General features: G+C 36.6%; 1 protein-coding gene across 7 annotated transcripts in view; it reads left to right on the top strand.

Annotated features, from left to right (window-relative positions):
* Positions 1–23,453, top strand: part of SPAG17 (sperm associated antigen 17) — a 120,243-nt gene that overhangs the window by 75,050 nt on the left and 21,740 nt on the right. For all 7 annotated transcript variants that reach the window (XM_087957286.1, XM_087957290.1, XM_087957289.1 and 4 more), the window contains 13 exons: positions 1,054–1,478; positions 1,988–2,114; positions 2,840–3,054; positions 3,207–3,351; positions 5,265–5,419; positions 7,157–7,348; positions 7,952–8,064; positions 8,179–8,309; positions 9,322–9,449; positions 10,782–10,964; positions 12,120–12,233; positions 18,487–18,529; positions 21,070–21,178. In XM_087957286.1, the coding sequence (XP_087813412.1) occupies positions 1,054–1,478; positions 1,988–2,114; positions 2,840–3,054; positions 3,207–3,351; positions 5,265–5,419; positions 7,157–7,348; positions 7,952–8,064; positions 8,179–8,309; positions 9,322–9,449; positions 10,782–10,964; positions 12,120–12,233; positions 18,487–18,529; positions 21,070–21,178 (2,080 nt within the window). The remainder of the gene's footprint in view (positions 1–1,053; positions 1,479–1,987; positions 2,115–2,839; positions 3,055–3,206; positions 3,352–5,264; positions 5,420–7,156; positions 7,349–7,951; positions 8,065–8,178; positions 8,310–9,321; positions 9,450–10,781; positions 10,965–12,119; positions 12,234–18,486; positions 18,530–21,069; positions 21,179–23,453) is intronic.

Genomic DNA, 23,453 nt, shown 5'->3' with positions numbered 1-23,453 from the left:
CAAAAGCAGTTGTGCTGTTAATGTTAGGTAATGTTAGGGTTAGATAATAAAAGCTCTTATGTTACATCTTGAGTACGGAAAGCTTTTTAGTCCACACAAAAAGAAACAACACTATTAGCTTTAGTGACTAAAATATCCTTTAGTAAGCAAATTGAAGGCAAGCAGGAAATATAGTAAACTTATGATGAACCGGGATCTACTCAGTTTTTAGTTTTTAGTTCAACTGTGTGGGAATGGTGACATATTTTTAGTTCAACTATGTGGGGATGGTGAAATATTTTCTATTAAAGCTCCGAAAGTACCCCAATTCAGCTAGAATGAATTTACAGCTAAAGATATCTGAATCAGGAAAAAGAACACATTTTATCTTCTAAATCAGACAGAATTCTGGTTTGGGACAGTTTTCTCTGCAATTAAAAAAAGTCACATCCATTTTATTTTTACAGCATATATACATCCCATAGTTTACATAATTGTGCAACTACCCAAGGAACTTTTCAAAAATGTGAAGCACTTTTTCAATCTTTGATGCATCAATTTTCCTGATGCTGGCTTTTAAATGAAGATTTCATCCATGTAAAGTTACTTCGAAATATAACTAAGACTTTCAGTAAAAAACTATTTCTGAGATGCTTCTTTATATTGCAGATTTAAGATTAAGAATTGTTGAGTAGTAGTTGGACTTCATTTGATACTAGCATTCCTGTTACTGAAAAGACGAGGTTGATTTTACTATGGTGACATTCTGTTCAATTTATGGTAACAAATAGAGCTAATGGCACTAATGGTAAAATATTAATTTGCAGGATTAAAATAGATATGAATAGAGCATTTGTAGTGTTAACATTTAAAACATTTGCACTACTGCCTTTCCTCTCTGACTGACCTTTCATACCATGAGGTATAAGCATACATTTGGGTCAATATTTGTATGTTCTTACTGGGTTTCCAGGTTTAACTTTTTATAACATCAGTAAGATCCACAAGGTTCCATATACTACTGTTATTGTAATCTTTGTAACTGACTAACAAAATGGTTTTGATATGTAAAAGGTGAGGAAAAAGGAGAGAAAGACAAGAGCGATGATGAAGAAAGCAAAACAGATGAGACTAAATCAGCTGAAGTCAAGCTGGAAGAAATCAAAACAGAGTACAGCAAAGAAAAGCAGACTCAGCATGAGCCCCTAGCTAAAGACAGTGGAAACAACACAATCAATGCCACAGCCAGTGTTGAATCTGGAGCAGATTTTACCATCAGGAATGAGACTGCCAGGGACAGCAAGTCTAAGATGGAAACAGAGGATAACTATATGGACAAGGAATCTCCTTTTGAAATATTTATTAGGCAGAGCTATCCACAAAAAGTAAAACAGTCACAACTTCACAAAACAGTGAAGAAACCAATAGAGCAAGAAGTATCCAGAGTAATAACACGACAAGGGACTGTTGTAAAGTATATGATAGATGGATCCACTCAGGTATATTCATTTAGCATTAATTGTAAATTCACTTTTTGTTACTGAGTTAAATTCTGACTGAATCATAAAACCTTAATTAAATAGACTTCACCACAAATAATGATAAGGTATTACCTATGTATGAATATATATCCTTGCATGGTATGTTTTTTTCTGTATTAATTAGTTTTCTCTTAGCTTAGATGCATACGGAGAAGCCACTGTGCTTTGCTAATGTTTCCAAATGGTTTCAGTCATTTTTCAGTATGAAATGTGGCCACTGAGGAAGTTTAATTGTTGAGTAGAGATTTAACAGAATAACAGGGTTGGAAGGGACCTATTGATGAAATCTATAGAACTGATTCATCCAAATGTAAATTTAAGTCTGTAGAAATGTTTAACCCAAATATAAAACTTACCTGAGTTTTTTACATGTTTTGGTCATTTTTTAATCTGAACCTAGTATTGTATTGCTGTACTGCATATATTTGTAGCTGATTAACATCGCATTTTGCTTTGCTGCTTTTAAGATACTCTTTGCTGATGGCACAGTGATTAGGAGTCCAGATTCTGGCCCTGTGATCCCACCTCCACCTGCACCCAGCACACCTCATACAGAGATCACACCCACTCCGGAGACAACCAACAAAAAAAGCAGTAAGTCACATAGTTCAGGACTGAGGAAGAAGTTGAAGTTGAAGAAGTCAAACAAATAAATTAATAAATGTTATCAGGTAAAATAATATAATGTTGCATAATTATAGCACTTTATGTAATATATTACATCCCATTGTTCTGTAGGATAGGCTGTGCAATCCATAATGCAAAGAACCATGTTCAATATTTGTGCCTCTATAAAAATAATGTCACATATTCTCAAACAGCAGTAAGATGCATTTATCCAATATTATTCTTCCCCAAGAAATAGGCTGACATCTGAAAGGCTAAAAAAAAATCCCAGATCCCTTAAGAAACCTTGGAAACAAATACCTGCTTAAAAGTCCATCTTCAGTTTGGAAGTCAAAGACTTCGAGATCAGAATCTAAATTGTCTGTGAAAAATTATTATTATTTTGCTCTTGATCTATCATGGAGCCATAGGATTCCATGGAGCTGAAAATATCTGGTTATGATTTTTCTTACAAACAATTTTTGTGTCTGTATCCTTGTCTTTATGACTAGGTAGGTTTAATGAAAAACAGTTCTGTCTTTTGACAATCAAAGAGTAGCAATGAAGGAGTAAGTCTTCTAATGTCCACATTTTGTGGTTAGATAGTTAATTGGAAAAATACATGCTGGCACTTTAGCTGTCCTTCACATAATGAAGTACTTAGAATGTTATCCCAGTGTATGAATAAATCTCATTTTCTCCTGATTTTCTAGGAAAAAATACTAAAGGTTTGCTTGCAGGAAAAAATGAAACTATTGAAACAATTGCTGAAGAACCTGTGCCTGAACCTGAACAATCTACTGATGCCTTTGCTGGCACTTGGATAACAACTACCCCATTAGGCATTCAGATAGGTACCAAGGGAACCGAAAAGCTTGATCTGAAACCACTCTTGTCTTACCAGGCCACTGATCCAGTTAATGGAACGGTACTATTTGATGCCTTTATAAATGATACAATCCATTTTCAGAAAATAAAAAAATCAAATCCACATTTCCAATGTTTGTATTAAAGCATTCTGACATGTTTGCTGAGCATTTAATCCATTTGTAACATTTCATTAATAAATTGATATTCTAGATAATGCTAATGAGAGAAGATAAAGTATTAATGGTGGAGAAAACAGATGGATCCCGAATAGTAGATCATGCTGATGGCACCAGAATAAGCACCCTCTTCCAGGACTGTGTAGAAATTGTTTCTTCTAGTGAGAGTGAAGAAGCAGGTATCATTGCTAGTTAGTAATACATCAATATAAGAGAGGTGGTTGATAATTTCAAATACTTGTGGATTTAATTTTTCATTACTTTATTATATTTCTAAAAATATGAGTTTAATCACATTTCAGTGATTGTGCAGTTAGTTCATTTCTTTATATAGATTCTTCATCTAAAATTGAGGCTATATCTATGATTGGTCAACAAGAAAAATTCCCAGCTTTTCACTTATTCTTGCAGTGTGATGCATAAATAAATCACATTGAGAGCTATAGCTATTACAGTTCTTCATAGCTACTTTCTTCGTATTATGCTGTTGCCAAATATTTATGATGATCAGATTCTCCAATTTATTTGCAAACATGCAGAACCTAATGGTGGGCAAAAAACTTCCTGTTTGTTTTCCTCCTATAAATACAGAACAAAATAAAGGAAAAACATACAAAAATGAAATATACTATAAAACAATAAAATATTATGCCATATTTTGAACAACAGATTAAACTTTTACCACATGGAATCACATTTGACACTTTCCATTTTGCATTTATAAAGAACCACATGAAGGCTGAAAATGAATACACTTCTTCAATTTAGAATTTTTATATGGTGTTCTATTTTTTTTATTCACACATTATGTATTCTCCACAATGCTCAAACTTGATATATCCATGATTCATAAATTGTCAGATACCAAATAATTTACATATATGATTGCACACGAGGTTCATATCTTTAAAATGTAGTTCTCTTCTCAATACCTTATGAATACAAATACTAAACAAGAAAGAGACAAACAAAGTATAGGTCCAAATAATGTATATTAAAGTTCAGGGAATTCTAATTATTTTTTTCTTTCATATTGTATATCCAATGATCCAATCCTATATATAGTAAGTAATAAGAAAGATTGTTGTAACCATATATCATAACACAGGAATGCCATAAAATACAATAAAATAACAATAAAAGTATAAAACTATACAATAGAATAACATAAGTCTTAGATGTAAAGAGGTTACAATGAAATAAAGCCAAAAGTTACAACTATGAACTTAAATTTAAATGACAGTAGAGCAGAAGTAGCTACTTGTTTGCTGTCAGGTGGAAGCACCTTTACAAGGAGATAATTCAGTTTTTCAAGGTCAGAGCCCTTGAGTTCATTTACCATTTGACCCTGATCTCATTGTAAATAGGCTATGGAAACTATGATAGATAATGTCCTCCACTTGACCAGCACTAAAAGGACAGAGGAGTTGTTCGACAGGGAGCTTACAAAAACTTCCTTCAAGATATGTGGGGGCATGGTCTACAGATGAAGGGATGCTAACATTTTTCTCAATGAAACATGTTGACAGGGTACTGTTTTTATAATGATAAAATCAAGGTTAAAATGTACAATGGCATCTTTATTAGCATCCTTTTCAAAAAGCCATCTTTAATATTTTCTCTGTTCTAAGATCTAAGTTCTCTTAATGGTGGTAAAAATATATTTGTAGAATAGATAACAAAAATTCTAAATATATGTTTTAAAATTATCCCAAGCAATCATAAAATTTGGTGATTGCCTGTTTCTATTTTTAAAACTGCACACTCCATATCTCCCCAGCTATCTGGCCACCCTCACAGCAGCAGCAGCAGCCCCCCCACACCCACTATGCTCAGGCTGCACCTCCTCAGCCACCTATGCATACTCTTATTCCCATTGTTAACAAGTTGAACAAATGAGAAGTTCTCCAAAAACATTATTTCATCACAATATTTCTCTCCAAACGATGGACTCCAATAATTCTTGATCATTTGAATTATAGTCCAAAGAGGGATAAGATTTTTGAGAGAAAACTTTTGTCTTCTTCCACAAACATACATTCTTTGATATTGATAAATGCTTTTTTAACATGAGTTGGTTTTTCTTTCATAGACAGTTACTCTCAAACTATCACAAGGAAGGTGAAATGCATGCGTATTGAAAACCCACACTTTGCAACAGTCCTAACAAACTCTGAGGACAGCACTTGTTGTGCCATTTTTGCTGATGGCACTTCAATTATATCCAAGCCACAAGGAACATACCAGGTTAGTTGGAAATTAAGACCTGTTGGGCTTCAAACTCCTTTTATCTCAATGTTCTATTTATTTCAGTGCTTCCAATTTAAATAAACCAAACTAACCATTGCTACGCAAAGCAATTAATATGCAGCTTTTGAAACTAATGCTGGTGAAATGATTACTCTAGAAGTGGAAAAGCACACACACAAAAAGAATGACAATTATACCAAATAAGTTATCACTCCTGACTGCAGTCAGGCTTCCTATAGTGCCTTATAGATATACTCCTCTTATAATACTAGATTTCTTTTTAAATGCCATACAAGGAGGAGGTACGATAGCCTCCAACACAGTCTTTATTTGCAAGAATGCTTTGAAGACAGCTAGAAGGAATATCTAATGGATATTTATATTGTATAGTGTATTTAAATGGAAGTTTTTCCTTCTTTTCATTTTAGCTGACTTGTGTGTTTTTGCGTGTATGTTTTGCCAATGGTTTTGTTTTGACCTGGTATATGTTTTGTTTGCTTATTCTTGTGTAATATGGTGAATCTTTCTCTGAGTTTCACCAGTTTCCTGCTGTGAATTAGGTATTTTTTTATTTGGTACTTAATATCTTGATGACATTACTTTTTTCTGAACCTCATACATTTGAAGCAGATGCATGAAAGTAAGTACAAACTAATAGTTTTGCATGGTAAAACTCAGATGCCATAATCCTGTTCTCCATAAATTCACAAATTCCTTATATTTCCTTTAGGCTTACTAGTGCACCTTTTTTAAAAATGATATTTGGTGACTAAGGGCGCACATCCTTGTAATAGTTCTATCACACATCCATAATATTCTTTTGAATATTATGCACTCTGGAAAGAGTGCAAAGAAGATCAACAAAGATGATTAAGGGCAGTGGTGGGATTCAACAATTTTTACTACTGGTTCTGTGGGCATGGCTTGGTGGGCGTGGCATGGTTTGGAGGGCGTGGCAGGGGAAGGATACTGTAAAATCTCCATTCCCACCCCAGTCCTGGGGGTGGGGTTATTGCAAAACCCCATTTCCTCCCCACCCCACTAACCTGCTTTCCAGCTTCATTCTCCTGTGCAAGGCAACAAAAGAAAACCTAGCCAATCAGCTGGGACTTGGGAGGCAGAGAATAGATGGTGGTGGGGCCAGTCAGGTGGCATTTGCCAGTTCTCTGAACTATTCAAAATTTCTGCTACCAGTTCTCCAGAACCGGTCAGAACCTGCTGAATACCACCTATGATTAAGGGACTGGAAACTAAAACAAATGAAGAACGGTTGCAGAATTTGGGTATGTCTAGTTTAATGAAAAGAAGGATTAGGGGTGGCATGATAGAAGTGTTCCAATATCTGAGGGGCTGCCACAAGTAAAAGTGAGTCAACCTATTCTCCAAAGCACCTGAAAGCAGGACAAGACACAATGGATGGAAATGAATCAAGGAGAGAAACAACCTACAACTAAGGAGAAATTTACTGACAGAACAATTAATCAGTGGAATGTCTTGCCAAGAGAAGATGTGGGTACTTTATCGCTGGAGGCTTTTAAGAAGAGACTGGACAGCCACTTGTCTGAAATGATAAAGGGTTTCCTATTTGAGCAGACCTCCAAGGTCCCTTCCAACTCTGTTATTCTGTTATTCCGTACATTGCAAATTTGCTCACTAGTTAAAAATATTAAAGACCTCTAAAGCATTAAAGTCTGAGTTATGTTTTCTGAATGTCTTCCTTTATTATTGTGGTAGATTTTACCCATAAACAAAGGTTCCCTCTTCATCGATGAAAATTACTCTGCAGTTTACTCGCCAGAGGCATTTGAAAAAAATGATAGTGAACTGATATCCAGTGATGAGAACCAGCATCTAGGGAAATACGTTATGAAACACAATTCCAAGATTGTCTGTGAGATGACAGACATCACAGGAAATATTTTCAAGGTAAAACGGAAATATTAATGCTCAAATTATTTAATGCTTTTTTTCTATGTAATTTGTTTTTAAAATTCTTAATAGGTTAACTATAAATTGTGATATATTTAAAAATGCTTAATTTGAATATCATGCAAATGAGTATTTTTTTCTTAAGGATACACCTTGCTGCTGTATAATCAAAAGTTCATTTCCCCTAGGCCATAATTGATATTTCATCAATTTATGAATCTGAAATATAGACAATTAATATACCCAGGCCAAAATTACTTGAGATAATCTCATTCCAGAAATTTCAAAATTGATATATTGTACTCTGCACTGGCAGCTTGATTTCTTTTAAAGAAAAAATATATAATTTTAGTATTATCTATTAGCACTGGAGGAACATTGGAAAGAAACAACTTTTTGCATCTCCCCCACTCAGCAACAGCCACATACCTCTTTGCCAACTATTTGTGAGCTGGTTCTGGCAACTAATTCCACATCAGACACAAAATTGACTGATTAGGGCTTTGTCTCATTCTCCAACTCTTATTAACTTTCTTCTCTGGATAGTATGCAGAACTTGGGAAAGGATAATTAAGAAAAAGTATTTCTTTTGTTTTGCAGGTCATGGCTGATGGTAGCACATCTACATTCATTCCTTCTGTTGATGTTGAAAGCAAAGTAATTGAACCAACAGAAATTCAGACTCCTGTGATATATGGGGAACATGCACCCAGGTATGTTGTGCAAAAATGCTATGGGCTTAATTGTATTTGTCAAATAGTTGGTATGGATGTGTTTAATTGCTTTGCATAATTGAATTGATCTCATTTGTGGGACTGATGATCTAGATTCTTCATTGTCCATGCGGATGGCTCAGGAACTGAACTCCTCCGCACGAAAGATACAGAAGAATATCTGGCAATAGCATACGGTCACCCCACTATAACTGTTCTTCGGGAGGCAGTACAAGAATGCCCAGGTAGGAGTTTCACAGAGATGTCTCTTATTTCTCTGAGATTAATTTCAGAATTTGATTTTGGCATGTTAATAAGCAAACCTTAAAGCAGGGTTCCTTTGAATAGACACAGATGAAGCTTTGTTGTAAATGTATATATGCATTTAAGAACAATTCATGTGCTAGTTTCAAAATTACTTTTAGCATTTTTATTAAATGTTCCAATTTGCTATACAGTGTATATTAGTAATACTTAGTGCAACTATAGGAGATGACTAGGCTGAGCCCGAGGGAAAAGTCTTGAGTCTCTTTGGGCTCATAAGAGATCTAAGTCCAGTCCATCTTGAATTTTATTTACTCTTATCCACCATTAATTTGCTTTGGCTGTTAATAGTTCAGATTCTTGTTGAGAGCTTGGCAATAAATCCTTATATTCATTTGAACTGTCTGGGTTTTCTGATTTCCAAGCTTGACAATAACATTTCCATGTTTAAGTTGAACTCTTTGGGACTGAAATTAGTTTTAGCAAGACTTCGTAATCCTTCACCTTTATGTTACATTATTTTCAAATATTGTTTTTTAATATTACAGAAGTATATGCTGTGGTTGCTATGGTTACATGAGTATTTAAAAAAATTTCTGAGATGTAATTATGGATATTTGACAATTTTCTATGAGCCTTCTATTTGTTTTAGGTGATGTTTAGAAAAATAAAACTACAAATATTTTTGTACCATATGCATTTTGTAGCACAGAATACTATCCAAGTAGTTTTAATACCAGATAGTATTAAAATCTAGTTTACAGCCATTCTTTTCCATACTATGTATTTTTTAAGGCTTGAAAAGGGTGGAGTGGTACTGAAAAACTATTAGAGTTTCTGAACTGGGAGCACATATTGATCTTGAGTTTAAAACTTATTTATATTATTTATTTCTATTAATAAGGAGAAGTAGCCTCATGCAAATATTCCACAGTACAAGCAGCTATCTGAATATTTTTGTATTCCCAAATTTTCTCTCATCTTTCAAAACAGGAATCCTAAGCATTACTGTTCTTTGCCCTTTGACGGAAGTATCTCAATGGATAATGAAAAAAGACTCTGACACTATTGTTCCTTATAGTCTCCAGTCCAGAGATTGGGAAAACTTTCCTCCTGTTGAGGTAAATAGATTTCACGCCTGTTTCTTTAAATATTTAACTATGATGTGACACTTTTGATCTTTTAAGTGACACTACATTTTCTTTTCACTTTTGGTCTTTTAAGCCCTGTTTCCAGTTGCACCTGTAGGGATATGTCTGTCTGCATGATAGCGAGTATGATATTTTGATCTGAGTGTTTCACCTTTTGTGTATATGTTGACATCACATGCATGCACATAAAGGATGAGGATTGTACTATGATATCCCACTCCATCATCTTGTAGATTGTCACCATATCCATGGATGCTTCTGCCAATTTCATTGGCATCAGGTTGGCTAAGAAGCTTAATAAGTTAAATAAACAAAGTATTAGTTTCTGACAAATTCAGAATTTTAATCACATTCTAATTTACAAGAACAAAGAAAAAATCATAGAAATATGCAGCAATTTGTTTTCTTTCATTTCATTAGTAATGCAATTGCATATAAGAGAAAGAAGAAAACAAGAAGAATACAGTCCTTCTTATTAGTGGTGTCTGATTCTTTATTTATCTTCCAAGAACCATTGTTTACATTTATTTGAGCTATTTATAAAACACATTTTAATGTACTCGTGATTACAACATCATATAACAATCTTGGTCTCGAAAGCAGTACAGGTTGTCCTTGCCTACAAACCACTTGTTCACTGACTGTTCATATTTACAATGATGCTGAAAATGGAGAAATACAACCAGTCCTCAAAGTTGTGGCAACCGCATTGTCACATGAGCACTATTGCTATTGATCTAAGTGCTATAGCTATTGATCATCATTTGTAACCTTAACAGCTAGCTTTCATTAAGCAAAGAAAGCATGTAAGAAGTCATAAGTTGTGGTCACATGGCGTTGCAAATTACAAACTGTGGTGCTTCACTTAACTATCACAACTGGAACTGCCATCGGTGTAGTCACAGGATATCATGCTTAATTATTATGCCACTTAGCAAGAAATTTGCCAGTCGCATTATTGCAGTAGGTGAGGACCGGTTGTAATTTCAGTTTTCTAAATTTACTTACATTGAAATATCATTCCTGTTCTGTAAGTAGCAAGCATTCCTGTCTCTGGCTGACATTTGATTTGATCATATGCAGTTACTGAACATTTTATGTAGAAGAAAATCAGAGGTGGGATTCTAATAATTTAACAACCAGTTCTCTGCCCTAATGATTTCTTCCAACAACCAGTTCACCAAACTGCTCAGAAACTTAACAACCGGTTCTCCCGAAGTGGTGCGAACTGGCTGAATCCCACCACTGAAGAAAGTTCAATAGAATTATCCCTCTTCTTTTTCCTTTGTCATCTGGATTCAGAGAAAGACTCCTGGCCCTCCATTTGGAATGCATGCATGGAAAGGCCTATGCATTGAGTTCAAAGAATTAGCAGTTTCTCCTGCACCTATAAAAAAATGTCCAAATGTTCTCCAAATTCGTCGACTAATCCAGTATGAGCCAGTCAGTGATGAATTAAGATACAAATTGCAATCTTCTGTCAAGGTAAAGTGAAGTTTGCCAATATGTAAATAGGTGACTCATGTATCCCTTAAAAATAAGAAATGATTTGTTTTTGTGAGTAAAGGAAGAAACTACTGATATTTAAACCATAATGTACGTGAAAGGTGGGAAGAATGCCAGATTAATGTAAGGAGCTGGAGTCAGGTGAACAGAACAAAGGAAGGCAGCTTTGGTGTGTGACAATAGGGCAAATGGAAGATGGGGTGGAATTTGCTGAAATATCAGAACAGATATGAGCATATATTTGGGACAGATAGTAAGATTTAGGCATGGATAAAAGTGTGTGTAGATATTCCAAAAATTCAACATAATTTCTTTGTTTTCTCATATATTTATTTCCTCTATTAGCAGAATAGAATTTGTGCTTATGACTTTGGATGTATTGGTTCGCCATAAAAATCAAGCATTGATTTTTGAACACTCAAATTATTCTGGAAGGATGCAGAAATACAAAATTTGTATTTAAAAGATGTTCCAAACTCTAAAATGCCTTGTGATTTTCTACCCAAACAATTTTGACAACAAACTGTTATAATGTAGTTGAGAGCAAGTGAGACATGAAATATGAAGAAAAACAAGAAGGCATAAAAAGAGAGATGGTCAATGCACAGCAGATCATATTAATTGTCTCTGCTCACCCAAATAGATCTGGCAAAAGGAACATGCTTCAGGACCATGAATGAAAATACAACTTTAGATATTACTAGTGTGTGATATTTCCCTTCATATAGTTATCAACTTGATAGACATCTTGTAATAACTTCCTCACTTAACACTATTATAAAATTCAGTCAAATTTGGCAAGGTTATTGAAATGAACCTTCATTTACTTAATATTAGTTTTCATATCTACTATGTTATGCTGATAAAATATGCTTCCTCAAAAGTAGCTGTCTCTGAGAAATTTAGTTCAGTGGAAATTATCCTTAGGGAGCTGTACAAAGAATCAAATTAGAGAATTCAAGGCTTGGGGAACACACACACCCCCTTGGGAAGGTAATGAAATATATATATATATTTTAAATAATATATAAGCTAGTTAATATGTGAAAATTTGGTCTGTACTTACAAATCTATTTAAAGAAATGAATTAACAGGAATTGATCAAGTATCATATCTTATTTATTACATTGTTAGGAATACATTGACAAAATCATTAAGCAAGAAGATGAGATGGAAGAAAGAATGATTAAAGAACCAAGAACAGAACAGGAAAAGAAAAATGCAGCAGACCTTCTCAAGCTGGTTATGGTGAGAAATGTGCTTCTTTCCTTGTGACTTTTTTACAGTTCCAGTTGGGGTGAAAGTGGAAACCACTGCAGACAGGCAACACATGGCTTCTGTCCCACAACACTGTTTGCTGCCCCCCCAACCAAGGGTTATTGAAACTTGATGGACGAATGCAAATGGCATGATTTGGGTGGAATGTTTTAAACCCGAATCAGAAATTTCTGTTTCAGATGTGAAACAGATGATTTGTTACCAATAACAGAGAATATTTGTAGCTCAGGGTTAAAATAAGCTATTTTTGGTGCTCTCTGAGCTTGGTTGTTTTGTTGTAGATGTTTCATTACGCAAACTAGGTAACAACATGAGTGCAGATTATTTGTTCGATCACTGGAAAGTTTTGCAATACTTTCAATAAGTGGATGCAGATTTTCATGCCCAATGTCAACCCAGTGACAATGAGTGCTTTCATTTCTGAAGATGTCAGCGAGAGTTGCTGGTGAAACATCAGGAAACCAAATAATTAGACCAAGGCTTATTGGGCCAGAAACTGCCCAGAAATAAGCCCATTGGACTTTCAGTCAGGTTTCTATCTTTTTGAAATAGTACTTCAGAGTTTGAAGCATTTTAGCTCCTTACTAATTCTTAAATAATTTAAATTATCTAGGTTTATGCACTTATACAAAAAAAAGAACAACTATAACAACCATATTATTGTTACAGCAGTAGTTAGCTCATTCTGAAGTCTTGTGTATAGTTATAAACTATGATTTGTTATTTTCTTAATTACTTTGTTGTAACAAATCATAGTTTATAATTATATCCCAACTACTGAATTATGCCTTGCTTGATTCTGATTTTCCATTCTAGTTCTAAGTACATAGTACAAAAAGTTTAAAAAAATTCTAATCATAGATTAATATTCTTTTAAAATTATATACAAATTACGTGCATATTGATGCTGGCTTTTTATACTAGGCATCTTTAAATTATGAGTTTCTGTGTCAGAGAATTGCAGTTTACAGAGTCAGCATATTGCCCCCAATAATTTGGGCCTTATTTTACCAACCTCGGAAGGATGGAAGGCTGAGTCAACCTTGAGCCTGGTGAGATTTGAACTGCCAAATTGCAGTCGATCAGCAGAAGTAGCCTGCAGGACTGCACTCTAACCACTGCGCCACCATGGTTCATAATAACTTCTTTATTTCTCAACACCATTCTAAAATTACAGATTACACTAACATTTCATAGTTTCCATCCTTCCAATTTAAGATTAAGATAGTATCATCATCATCATCATCATCATCATCATCAAGTAATAATAACAGCAGCTCTTCTTATGGAACTGGTATTTATATATGGTGAATACTGCAGAAGTATTCAACTGCCTTAAATGTTTCATGAGTACAAAGAAAGGTATACTCAAAGAAATACATAATAATGAACAAATAAAATGTTCTTATGCTTGGGGGAAGTGGGAATGCTTTTGTGAAACTGATATACAAATAAGACAAAATTCAAAAGGAAATACATAATTGTTTTTATGGAATTGTTTTTATGTTCCTTTTTTAAGCTTTCTGTGTGTTTTTTTAAAGCAAGTTACATGAAGATGTAAATTATAAACATGTTGTGACAAAATTTCAGAGGAAAAGTTGCAAAGAATGAAATGAAATAAAAACCAGCGTGTTCAATTGTCAATGAAATCACAAAAAGTGCAATAGGGCAGTTAATGGATGCTAAATGTAGTAAGAAACTTACTAGTGACATTTAATGATTAAACAGAAATTTAATCTTCCAAGCAAATGTATGTTCCATAGATTCAAATAAATATTTTAATGTTTTTGTTCCTTGGACTAGCACAAAGCCCCGAGCAGTCTTATTATATATTGCTTCAGTATCCTTCAGCTAGGCAAAATTCGAGACCTTCATAAAATCATTTGCTATGATAAATTACATCCTCTTGATGCTTCCAAAATCTCCCAAACCTGGGGCTTTTCATCTATGGAAATTTCAGGAAGAAATATAACACTTTTTGCGGATACTGTTACAGTATTATGAGTTTATTGTGCTATGAATCTTTATAGACTTTGGGGAGGATTCAGACTATTGTTCCATTGTTGTTCCTATGCAAATTAAGGAGGAGAAAAATAAACACTTGGATCTACGTCCAACACTTCAGGAGATTGCATTAGTTTTTATTCACTTCACATTTCACTGATGCTGTATCCTATCCCTGGAGAAAGATTAATTTTAAAAAATTAAAAGCCAAGGTAACTATAGGTGACGTTACATTTTCTTTAACTGAAGATTTAATATTGCACAATTATCTTGCTTCATTTTTACAAAAGAGAAGCATAACGTTGTACAGTGATCTATCAATCATGTCAATTTTGAGTTCATTTTTGCCTATTTTTATGTTGCACTGATTAACTGCAGTGCTTCCCATATTTTCATCTGGATGTCTTAGAATTGTTTCTATCTATCATACAGTCATATGGTGCTTCCAGATGATCTTCTATTCATCCAGCTCCATTTATAGAATTTGGAGAGCAGCTGTTGATTGATTGATTGACTGAGATTAGTGCATTATGTGTAAATCCACAGTATCTAAGTTATTTCCACCAAAAAAACTGGAATTTATCTTAAACAACAATCAGATGACTTGAATTGTAAAAAATTAGGTAATATACTCCATTTGCACTCACATTCTATGCTTAGCTGAAGGCTTAGAAATCCCTTAGAAATCTTGGTTGAACATGTTCTAATGACTCTATGCACTTATTTATAATGACTTATAATAACTCTATATCCTTATATATTGCATGCATTTAGAAGCCATAAGATAACTTCATTATTGACCTCAAAAACTTTTAGTCTACCCGGTACATACCTCTTTTTTTAATGGAAAAGCCTTAAAATGGCAGCTATTGTACTTCTTAGAACTTTCTTTTTTGATTATTGACATTGAGCCCTAAAATTGCCTGTAGTATGGAAATATTTCATTGCAAGATATTTAAAAGTTTTAATTTATTCAATTACAGTATCATTATTTTGCCATCCTAAGTCTGTATTCAGAGGATCCCTTTGAAAAGGCCATATTTCTTGTTTTTTGATAATTAATAACCAGCACATTATCAATAGGACTCATATGCCCTTCATGTTTAGGTAATCACTTATCATCTGCGTATAAAAATAATGCAGTAGGTTTACTACCCAGATCTGTGATGGCAGATTTTGTGAGTTTTATTTATTTTTATTTATGTTCTGACCTAGGCTTCCCCCAACAGCACGAAACCAAGTCCTCGTCCCAATAAATCCCTTTTATTTGATTTACAATGAATTTCCTCTCCAACAAACTCTGGCCAATAGTCTTTCAGGATAGTTCCCAATTACAAACCTTTATCAGGCTTGGAGAGGGGCCAGGCCTATATCTTTCAGACTCTGCAATACTTGGCAAGCATGCTGGAATGAACTAATTGTTTCCTGCAAAGTCCCACTCCCCTTTCACTCCTCTTTTATACTCTAGGGGAGGGGCCATTCACCATCCACCTGTGGCTTTACTCCCAAGACGGCCCTTGTTCCTCAGCTGTTTCCTTACAGATTACAGATTAACAGAGTTGGAAGGGACCTTGTAGGTCATCTAGTCCAACCCCCCCGCCCAAGCAGAAGACAGTACACCATTTCTGACTAAATGACAGTCCAATCTCTTCTTGAAAGTCTCAAGTGATGGGGCTCCCACAACTTCCAAAGGCAAGCTGTTCAATTGGTTGATTGTTCTCACTGTCAGAAAATTTCTCCTTATTTCCAAGTTAAATCTCTCCTTGTTCAGTTTCCATCCATTATTCCTTGTCTGGCCTTTGGGTGCTTCAGAAAATCGCTTGACCCCTTCCTCTCTGTGGCAGCCCTCAAATATTGGAAGACTGCTATCATGGCTCCACGGGTCCTTCTCTTCACTAGACTAGCCATGGTTAGTCTAGAATAGAATAGACTAGAATGGTTCCTGTAACCATTCTTCATATGCCTTAGTCTCCAGTCCCCTAATCATCCTGGTTGCTCTTCTCTGTACTTTTTCTAGAGTCTCAACATATTTTTATAACCCTATTTGATTTCTAATTTGGTGCAGAATTACCCGGTTTTTTACCCAAAGGGGCAAGGTGGCGTAAATGTAAGAAGGGTGAGCGCTGGGATCGGAAGAACAAATAAAGAAGGGAGGGAGGAAGCACAGCCTGTCTCTTCTGGGTCAGTGGGGTGGGTCTCCCGCCTCCACCAGACAGGAAGAAACGCTCCAAAGGGGGGGGGGGCGGGGAGGGGCGCTTTCCCCCCCCCGCCCGCCCCCCCGCTGTGCCCGCCTGCTGGTTGAATCGGGGTGAGCAAAAGAGGGATGATCTCGCGGCTGCCCCAAACAACCAGAAACAAGGCAGGCAGGCAGGCGAGACACGGGTGAAGGGGGTGGTGGGGGAACGGCGTCCGATTCCTTAATGAAGTGCGTGCGCCTGTGCGTGTTATCCGTAATGGTAGTTTTCCAATTGATGGGGTAATTGAAGTTCCCCATTACTATTGTAATTTTTTTCCTACATATATTAGTTAGTTGGTTGGCAAAAGGGACATTATTTTTTTTCTATTTGATTGGGTGGCCTATAGTATACACCTATTGCCATGTCATTCTTTTTTTCTTTTATATTGACCCATATACATTCTAGAAGGTTTTCGTCTTTGGTTTCATGCATTTCTGTAGCAATATAGTGGTCCTTTACATACAGTGCAACTCCACCTCCTCTTTTATGGGGTCTGGATTTTTTTGAACATTTTGTATCCTTCTATCAGTATGTTCCAGTCATGGATTTCATCCCACCAAGTTTCTATTTTTCCAACTATATCATATCTGCCTTCATGTATTAGTAGTTCAAATTCACCCTGTTTGTTCCCCAGACTTTGCGCATTTGTACATAGGCACTTGAGATCTTTATGACTGACGCTGGGTATGCTTCCTATGTCTCTTATTTGGTGTTTGAGTTTGTCTTCCTTCCCATCCCTCTTTCATTATTTGAGTTGCTTTCTATGTGTTTTTGCTTGGAATTAGGTCCTGGAGAGCTTAAAGATTGGTCACCCTCCCCCCTCAATTTTAGTTTAAAGCCCTCCTGATAAGTTGAGCCAGTTTTCTGAAAACATTCTTCCCAATCTTTGTGAGGTGCAACCCATCTCTTGCCAGAAGCCCATCATGGAGATAGTACAGACCATGGTCGAGGAATCCAAAGTTTTTTTTGGCAACACCAACCCTTTAGCCAGTGATTCACTTCTAGAATTCTTTGTTCTCTTACTGGATGTTGTCCTTTCGTTGGCAGGACAGATGAAAAAAACTACTTGTGCACCTAAGTCCCTGACTTTCTTGCCTAGCTGCTTATAATCATTCAATATTGTTTTCAAGTCCTTTTTTTGTGTAATTTGTCCCTACATGTAGTAATAGAAAGGGGTAGTAGTCCGTGGGTTTTATTATTTTGGTTAGGTTCTCAGCCACATCTTTGATTTTAGCTCCAGGGAGACAACATACCTCTCTGGATAGACTGTCTGGTCTACAGGTGGCAGTTCTGTTCCCTTGAGAATTGAATCTCCTATCACCAGCACTTGTCTTTTTTTTCCTAGGGAGTTTTGGGGTGTTTTTCTATCTGTCACGAAGCATTTGATTGTATTACTTTTTAAGGGACATTTGATGGTGCTTCTTTTCTATGCGTCTGCATGTTTTCTTCCTTCATCTGGCAACTCTGCGCATGTGCACACTGGGAACAGGCTCTAGCTGTTCTTCTGCCTCACTGATGTCTGACTCCGAAGGCAGCTGATAACTGTCAGACAGCCCTGGCCCTATCTCTGCCTCCGATGCAGAGCACTCATCAGAGCCTTCCCCAGACTCCAAGACTGGCCCATGCTCCTCCCCATCCTCCTCACCGTACGAATCTGCTGCCAGCTCCACTGGCCGCTATCGGGCCACAACAATTTATCAGATTTAGAGACTCTCCATCTAACCACAAAGGTATTCTTTCTACCATATCATTGACATAAAAATTAAATAGCAAGAGAGCTAAACTATTCCCTTATTTAACAGTCTGGGAAGTAGGGGGAAAAAGCAGACTTGGTTTTTAAGCCTAATTGGATATAGGCATTATCATGCAACATTTTAATAAGTGCCATCAGATGTCTAGCAAAAAAAATAAGCTTTCCAATTTGTCCCATAGTCAATTTACATGAACTGACTCAAGAGATCTTCTATTTATGTTTATTGCAGTCTTTTCCCAGTCTTGAAGAATCCTCAGACTTTTGCAGTAGAGGTAAGAATTTAATGTTCAAAGTTTTTAAATCTTCCCTCCTGGAGTTAATGATTATTCATATTCTGTATAATATTTCCTTCCATTTTGTTAGTCTTTTTCAAATTCTAACATTGTGTGTCATTCAAAAAGGATACAGAATCATTAACAATTATTTACAAATGAGTATCCCGGAAACTATTCAGGAAATCTTGTAAATGTTCAGCTTTGAAATTTGCAGTACAGTTATTAAAATGCTGGGATGAGTGTGAAATTTTAATTTGGCATTTCAAAGTATAGAAAATCAATCTCTTTGGAAAGTGACTTTCATGGATCCTACCATAGTTAAAATCAGGGTTTTCGTAATTTGAGCTTTTTCTTGAAATCAAAAGTATCTGAGCATTAAGCGCTGCAATCAGTAAGTTTTAGAAGTTTACATCGTGTATCTAAATTAACAGCAATTGATTATAAACTGTTTTATATATGTATAAATGCACACACTTGCATACATACAATGTGCATTTGTATTTTTATGTATACAATTTGCATAACTGTTTGCCATTGTCCAGTCCAGACCTAGCTGGTATCCTAAGACAATAATTCATGTGTACTTCTGTAGACTGCCTGATAGGAAATTCTCTTCTCAGTAGTTGGAAGCCTTGGCTCTTCATTTGTTCTCTTCGTATTATGTACATAAGATGCTTTATACCTCACATATCAATGCTCAAACCTGTCACAATCTATTCAAGAAGCCAGACAGATTCTAAAGGATTTCTGTTGTGATAAACAAGTGGTTTGCAGCAGGGGGAAGAAGGCAGTATCTAGCAAATCTCTTTGCTTGCTTTATGTATGGTACCTGCCATCTCTTGGCTTCCTGTATCAGCCAATTGCAAAGGGATTTCCTTTCTAAATATTGTGCATCTTCATGCATCTTCATATCTTCATTTGCTGTCCAACTGCATTCCAGTGCAAGTGTTACTCGGGAAGCCCTAATTTGAGTTCCATTGTAGATTGAAAATGGCAACTCTGAGAGCATACATTCTTTTGCTCATATTGTTGAAGGAAGAGACTGGTAGAGGAAAACCAGGCAGTTCTATGGCTCTGTCAGTTAAACCATTTGACCATATTCTCTAGGTTGAGCATTGATTTGGGCAAAACTTAAGAAGTCACAATTTATTATGGTAGCCCAGTGTTTACATTTTACATTGCTAGTAAACAAACCTGTGACCCATTGAATCACTCTTTTGAGATATTTTCTTATCATGATCCTCAATGCTTTAAACAAAATGAAAGAATTTGTAAATTTACTACATTCTGTGGAAAGGTTGGAATACATCCAGTGATATATCTGTCTTGAAAATAGCTCGGGATTGAATGTATAGCACAATCAAACATCAACACAAGAAGTGTGTTGTGACATTTTGTAGTATGTCCTAAACCATTTTATGGTAATGTTTATGTCATAAAATTTGCCAAATTTTACTTCCATGGGAGTCATCGGTCCCAGATTTTGGATACATTCTGTAAATTAGTCCATTTGAGGTGGGGGGGGGGGGGGGGGTGGGTGGGGGGGGGGGGGGGGGGGGGTGGGGGGGGGGGGTTTTTTTGGGGGTTGGGGGGGGTGGTTTTTTTTTTTTTTCCTGTGAACACATTGTTTTGTGAAGGGTCTATGACATCTCGGCACCGCCATCTTGTCACGGACATGTTGCCATGACCACTTCAGAATGAAACAAATCACCATTGAAAACTTGCCATAGGACAACTTGACATCTCTTCTGCAGCACCACATCCCATGTGCTACCCACCCACTGAGGAGGCCTCCCACCCAGGTTCCTTTTTCTCCATGGGCCCTTGTGGGAGGGTGGCCTGTGTGCCAGTCTCAGTGTTGTGCTGTCCACACATGACACATGACAGGCACATCCTGTCCATTCCTTTTTCCTCAAGAGAGGGTGGCATCTGTGTCAGTCTTGGTGTTGTGCTGTCTGCGTGAGAGAAGCACATCCTGCCTGCCTTGGTGTAGCCCATGCTCAAGAAGCACATCCTGCCCATCCCTTTTTCCCTGCAGATCCTCGCTGGAGCATGTCTCTGTGCCAATCTCGGCATTGTGGACTTCTCTTTTGTCATGCTGTGCTAGATCTTGATGGGTCCCAGATGGGGAGAGAGGCAAGCAGGGATGGTGACAGTTGTCTGGTGACTGTCAATGACTCCTGCTTAGCCCACCTTTCACCTCCCTTCTCCAAACCCATGGCAAAGGTTTCCTTGCCTGCCTTTACAACACCCCTCCTCCACAAAGGGACCTGCTGCAGGAGGCTCACCAAGTTATCCCATAGCGAGTTTCCCCTGGAAATGTCCCACACGCCAGGGGCAGCTCAGAGATGCCCCTGGCGACATGGCCTTTGCAAGATGACAGTGCTGAGGTGGCAGCACTGAGATGTCCCATTCCATTTGGGAAATGGATGGGATAGATCCAGGACTATTCACTAAAAGCAGTGAATGCAGCCTTGAAGTGAAAAATGGCAACAAATCTAAGGTTGGTTTTTGTTATTTTTTTCATGAATTTGCAGCTCCAATATCTGTACTGTATGAGCAGGCAATGATATCAAAGATGCCGAGTTCATCAGAGGAAGTATTGTCAAAGCAAACGGAAGATTATTGGAAAAAGATGAGGATGAGGTAAGAGAATTTGGTGCAAGAAGCATTTCCAAAAGTTATAGCAATGGTTTTCTTATTATTCTATTCCTGGATATGTGTGGTGAAATGTAGTGCAGAGTCACAGGACAGGGACTCTTTCCCAGAGAGCAAAGAGTCAGCAGAGCTTGGAATCAAGGGTGAAGGCGGACTTACCCCTAGCAATTCACAGTGTATCTAATAGTTATGCTGGTAATTGCTTTAGTCTGCCAAGATTTTTGTCTACAAGTGAACACAATAAAAAAGGCTATTCAGAAGTAACTCCATGTGTCATTCTTGACTGGGCCTGACATTAATCTTGCCAGACTAAAACAACCACCTGCATAACTACTAGATGTAGTCTGTGAATCTCTAGGGGCGTCCACCTTCGGCCTCTTCCTGCAAACTAGAGATTCCACGCTCCACTGTCTCTTTGCTGTCTGGGAAAGCACTCCTTCCTCCTGTGTCACTGGGCTACATTTCATCACAATATGTCTTGCAGAGCAGAAATAACTTCGGTAAAAATACATAATTAATATTGCACTGTAGTATTTTATAAAACATGAGGTTAGTGAAGGAATTCTTCAAAGATTTTTCTGGTGTTGTTAATGAACTGAGCTCTCTTCTCTTGGACATATTGGTATCTGAAACACTCAGATTACTTCTGTTAGATATTTACATATATGTCCTGATTGGTTGACCCGTGGCGGCGGAAAATTGAAGAGCTGTCACTGGTTGGAGCCGCAGCAGCCTGGGGTAACAAAGGAGCTGCCGTGGCTGCTGTTCTTTGTTCTGAATGATGTAATAAAGAAACTTAAATGGTCGGATCCTCCCGCGTTTTCTCTTGCCCACAATTTAACAACTTCAATATCATCATCATTACCATCATCATCGTCGTCATCATCATCATCATTTTAGCCATTGCCCATCCACTGGAAGATGAAGGCCTCTTCTGCAAGTTTCCAACCAATACAGTCCTGAGCTTTCTTTTGTGAATCGTGCCCACAGTACTTGCTGGTATCATTGATCCATCTTGTTTTAGGTCTCTTGTGGATGCTTTTTATCAAATGGGATCCAGTCGATGACTGCCTTGATCCACCTGCCATTGATTCTTCTTGCTATGTGACCAGCTCATTTCCGTTCCAATTCTTTTACTCGCTTGATGGTATCATATACTTTTGTTTGTTGTCTAATCCATGTGCAGGTCTTTCTATCTTGTCTTGTAATGCCAAGCTCTTTGCACCATTCGTAGCTTTTGTCTTGATTGTGAGATTAGTGTCCATGTTTCACCGGCATATTCGAAAAATTTTCCCTTCAGGCATAGAGGGAAGTTGTTCTTGAAAATTATGCTTAGTGTGCTGAATGCCTGCCAACCACATTTAACATGCCATTCAATTTCCTTCGTTGTATCACCTTCCATTGAGATCCGTTGGGCAAGGTATATGTAGTAGTCTGTTATGTCTAGTTCTTCTAAAGATACCTATAAAACTTTCTTTTTTGATGAATTTAGTAAACATAACTTAGCTCTTTTTCATGTTTATTTTTAAGCTAAATGGTTCTCCTGCTTTGTGTAGCTCTTGTAATGTGTCTTTGTAGCTCTTCTGAGTCTTGTGAAAAGAGAACAACATCATCTGCAAATCTTAAGTGATTTAAAAAGATGCCATTGATTTTTATTCCATCTTTTGTCCAATCTAGTTTGCAAAATACTTCTTCAAGGCAGGCTGAGAAAAGGATAGGTGATATTGTATCACCTTGTTGTATACCTCATTCTATGTTGATTTCTACTTTAAGTTCATTAAGGCAAATTATTGCCATTGTTTTTTTCATATATTGATTGTAGTAAGTTTTATATAAGCAGTGCCTACGCCCTGGTTGACCAATGCCATAAATATTGTTTGCTGGAATACTGAGTCAAATGGAATTCATATTGTCGTCTAGTTTGATCCTTAGGTACAAGTTCTAACATGGGTGATGAGACGTGTTGAAAAATTCCAATAAACTTAGGTTTTAAAAATGTTAGTTTAAAACTCTTTCTGGATGCCCTAATTCTGATGCATTGTTTAACAAATATTGAGTAAGCAAATTACCAATTATAGTAGTCATTAGCTTTGAAAGTAACACTGTTATTTCATGTATTGTTTGTTCTTTCATTGACAGTTTACTTCATTTAATTTCACGCTTGGTACAATCCAGTATTGTGGTAGAGGATATATGGTACTGTAGCAAGGTTTTCTTTTCGTCTCCCTTTCATCACCAATTTTCAGAAGTTACTCTAAAGCAG

The sequence above is a fragment of the Notechis scutatus genome, chromosome 2 (genome assembly GCF_049901735.1).
Source record: "Notechis scutatus isolate UNSWTSFEM ecotype Mainland chromosome 2, rNotScu1.2, whole genome shotgun sequence".
Taxonomy (NCBI): domain Eukaryota; kingdom Metazoa; phylum Chordata; class Lepidosauria; order Squamata; family Elapidae; genus Notechis; species Notechis scutatus.
This window is presented reverse-complemented; position numbering and strand designations above follow the sequence as displayed.